Here is a 4198-nt window from a genome sequence, read left to right on the forward strand (position 1 = left end):
GTCTGTTCCTGAAGGACTGCACCCTGTGGAAGGGACCCATGCTGGAGCAGCTTGTGAAGAACTGCAGCCTGTGGGAAGGACTCACACTGGAGTTCGTGGATCCCGTGGGAGGGACCCTATGCTGGAGCAGAGGAAGAGTGTGAGGAGTCCTCCCCCTGAGGAGGAAGGAGGGGCAGGAACAATGTGTGATGAACTGATTGCAACCCCCATTCCCTGTCCCCCTGCGCCACTTGGGAGGAGGAGGTAGAGAACTCAGGAGTGAAGCTAAGCCTGGGAAGAAGGGGGTGGTGGGGGGAAGGTGTTTTAAGATTTAGTTTTTATTTCTCTCTACCCTACTCTGATTTGATTGGTAATAAATTAAACTGATTTCCCCAAGTTGAGCCTGTTTTGCCCGTGACGGTAATTGCTGAGTGATCTCCCTGTCCTTATCTCGACAACAAGCCCTTTTGTTATATTTTCTCTACTCTGTCCAGCTGAGGAGGGGGAGTGATAGAGCAGCTTTGGTGGGCACCTGGCATCCAGCCAAGGTCAATCCACCATAATAACACTTTGACATGGTAAGTAGAATAGCCATAGACACCAGGTCAGTACTGTAATATGTTTGCAAACACCTGTCTACAGACATGCGGGGGGTGGGGTGGGATGTGTGTAGGCATGCATACGCAAATAGGATGCAGATTTTATTTTGCAACAGCTAAGGTCAAGTTAAGTTTATTAAAGGCAAGAGTGTATCTGAAAGCTATACAAGTGCTCCTAGCAGTTGCTGTCTCTGGCTAGTTCTTCCCTGCAATGTTTGCCCAACACCAGACTACCAGGGATAGCAAAGCAGGAAGAATGCCCTTGTGGAGCTGATGTTCTCACAGTTGCAGTGCCCACTCTACACCACTCTGGGCCCAAGAGCTCTTGTCTGATTACTTTAGGTGCCCTTGTTTTACCCCCTTCCTTTCAGACACTCCTTTCAGGCAGTTCTGCTTTGGACAGGACAGTAAGCACAGTATCTCATAATGATGCAACTCAGGGTAATACCACTGCAACTGGCCTATCCAATATTCTTCCACTTGCATTTCCTTGGAGTGGCCCATTTTCCTTCTTTTCTGCACCATCAAACTTGCAAATCCTGTTTAACAGTTTACCTATCACAATCCTCAGGGACTTTCAGGTCAGCAGCTGCTGTCCTCTGAGACAAAATCTTTTATCATTCTACATCATAATATCACATTTGACTGCATTAAAGAACATACTGGAAATAAGCATCATTACATTATTTACCAAACTAGCCAGATGGATAACCCCATGATTGTTTAACACTCTACCTCTACATCAGGTTTTAGAAGTGGTAGTTTACATATTTTCTAGATCAATAATAATAATGATTAGGATTGCCTCAGAAAAGATTACTGGAAGGCTACTATCTATGACAGACTTTTGTAATTTCTTATTTTCATCATAATTCAGTTAACCAAGTTAAATGCTTTCAAAATCCATTTCATACGAGCTATGTTAATCAAAATAGCATTAGAGACTGAGACAATATTTCCAGAAATACATGGTACATTATAATGTTTACTAAAGAAAATTTTGTTCTTTCTAAAATAATGAAGATTGCCAGAGAAATTAGGCTACCATCTTCTCATTCTTTTCTGTTGCATCCTACTTTAGCCCTTGCATAATTTTACCTGATCTATAAATTTACTAGGTCATCTGCCTGATATTTTGTACATACGGGCATATGAACTTTAACCAAATCCTCCACACTTATCACCATTTTTCAAGTTTTAAGGCAAAGCTAATAGTGTCATTGACACTGACTTTCTTGCTTTCTCTGTCACAGATCATCAGATTATAAATGATATGGCCTTGAGACGGAAAGGATGAGAACTGTTATACTAACAACTACAGAGGAAAGATTTTGGTAATGTCCACTGGAGCTTTATACGGAATAATTTGTCGTATGTGCAGTACTTGTATGCATTTGTTCTTCGAAGAAAGTTTCTAGAGCAGTGTGATTCATTACACAAGAATTTCAAAATTTAGGAAAGCATTATTTGATTTTTTCTGCATACCTATACAGACTGGTGGGTTGGGCTGCCAGAAGTACCGATTTTCTACCTGAATGCAAGTTATCCTCTCATCTCCTTGCAGTTCATAGCCAGGGTCACACTGAAAAATGACAGTGTCCCCAGGTTCTCTTCCATCCCCATTTCTAGTTCCATTCATGGGGACACCAGGATCACGGCAGGCAGTAGCTACAGAACCTAGCAGAGAAGGGAAAAAATAAAATAAATTTTTAAAAAAGTCAACTTTTCAATCATTTTTACCCCCTTACTTTTTTCTAATCAGGAAGCTCTACAAATCCAAAATTTTCCTACTCACTTTTAAAATTCTGAGAAATCATCCAACAATCTGCTGCTTTTATACTAATATTTTTTGCCACCTGCTTTAATTATGGAGGCGTCTAATTTTTCTTTTAACCTTTTTTTGGAAAAAATTCTGTGGAGCATTGCAATAAGTAAAAAGGAAAGTAGGAGATTTCCTAGTACCCTGGACACTCAGCACTTCTAACTTAGAGGAATTTTTAATATGAAAAATGGAAAGAACAGATTAAGAACTCAGGTTGTCTGATAAGCTATGCTTGTACACATCTTCAGTTCTCCACAATTCTATAGTTCTTAAACGTATGTATGGTGTAACATTTAGTAGCGAATCTGGAGGTGTATTTCATTGATCACTTATATCTATACCCTTACACATGACACATCTACCATGCTAGGCTTTTGTAATAAAATTTAAAAAATCACCTACACAAAAAATTCATGTGGACTTAGTCTGAGAGCTACACATAATGCGTAAGTACAGATTGTTACTAAGACCGCATGCACAATCACAATGACTACAAGAGAAGTATGAGAGATTTATATTTTCCCCAGATTTAACATCTTATGATGAACATATTATTTAATATATTATGCACCAAAATATGTAAGCTTATGTGAAAAGCAAGCACATCAATGTTTATTTAAGTAAATATTATTTCCTACTTAACATTATAGAACTGCAATATGTTATATGTCTAACAAATGAATAACAAATGTCAGAGTTGCCGGTGGAACTAGTCCCACTGAGCTCAGCAATCTGTGTAACATAAACATAAAGTGGCAGTACTAAGATTTAATTTAGATGCCCTCTTTCTGGGGAGCTAATATCAGCAGACAGCAATGTATTAATCTGAAATGTGCGTAGTTTATATATTTACTATGTTTTTGAAGAAGAAATCTTGGTCTAAAGAGGTTATTACCCTAAAAAACCCAAGTATCTTGCTTTCCAAGACATACTTAATACAAAATAAAAGAATAAGCGCTCTAAAGTTATGGGGCTTTTTCTGGAGTTATTTTTCCACATAAGAAGTCCTGAGTACAGGGGAAAAAAACACCCAAAAGACCCACAAAAAATGAACTATGACCAGAAGATAGGGAAATTTTTCCTCCTTATTCCTCAAAGATTAAATAAATATTTATTTAAAATATTAACCACTGCATAATAAATGAAAGATAGTGATTTTTTTTAATACAATCATGCAAGTTTTTAAAATTTCTGCTTTAGACACAATTAGCAGGACTCCTGTTTATATCTTTAAATAAGCTTCTGGTTTTTAATTTAGAAAAAAATATTACTAAAATATGGAATTACTAAATTTCACTGCACTATACTAGCAGATCCTGCAAATGTTGCATGCAAGAGAATAAGATACTAGAGCTAGACCACACAGGAGTGAAATTTCATCAAATATGAAAAGGTTCTTGACATTAATGCAGGTCAGAAGCAAAAAAGAAATCCTTAAGGTAAACTTACACTGAAGCAACTAGTAAAATCAGTCATATATGAACCTGCATTCCCCCCTGCTGAGGACACAGAACACACTGTATCTTTTGATTAGTGTTGGCCAGTCAGAGCACTCCATATTGGAGAGAAACTGTGTTCTGCCACTTATATACTACCTGCCTCGAATCTTAGAATCATAGAATCATTAAGGTTGGAAAAGACCTCTAAGATCATCGAGTCCAACCGTCGACCCAACACCACCACCCACTAAACCATATCCCTAAGCGCCTCATCTACACGTCTTTTAAATACCTCCAGGGATGGGGACTCCACCACTTCCCTGGGCAGCCTGTTCCAATGTTTCACCACTCTTTCAGTA

General features: G+C 38.4%; 1 protein-coding gene across 1 annotated transcript in view; it reads right to left on the minus strand.

Moving 5' to 3' along the window:
- The window catches only part of CSMD3 (CUB and Sushi multiple domains 3), an 838052-nt gene that overhangs the window by 250346 nt on the left and 583508 nt on the right, over positions 1–4198 (minus strand). Inside the window, exon 28 of the mRNA XM_009277245.2 lies at positions 2064–2255. Coding sequence (XP_009275520.1) covers positions 2064–2255 — 192 coding nt within the window. The remainder of the gene's footprint in view (positions 1–2063; positions 2256–4198) is intronic.

This window comes from Aptenodytes forsteri, unplaced genomic scaffold (assembly GCF_000699145.1).
Source record: "Aptenodytes forsteri isolate BGI_AS27 unplaced genomic scaffold, ASM69914v1 Scaffold49, whole genome shotgun sequence".
In the NCBI taxonomy this organism is placed as follows: domain Eukaryota; kingdom Metazoa; phylum Chordata; class Aves; order Sphenisciformes; family Spheniscidae; genus Aptenodytes; species Aptenodytes forsteri.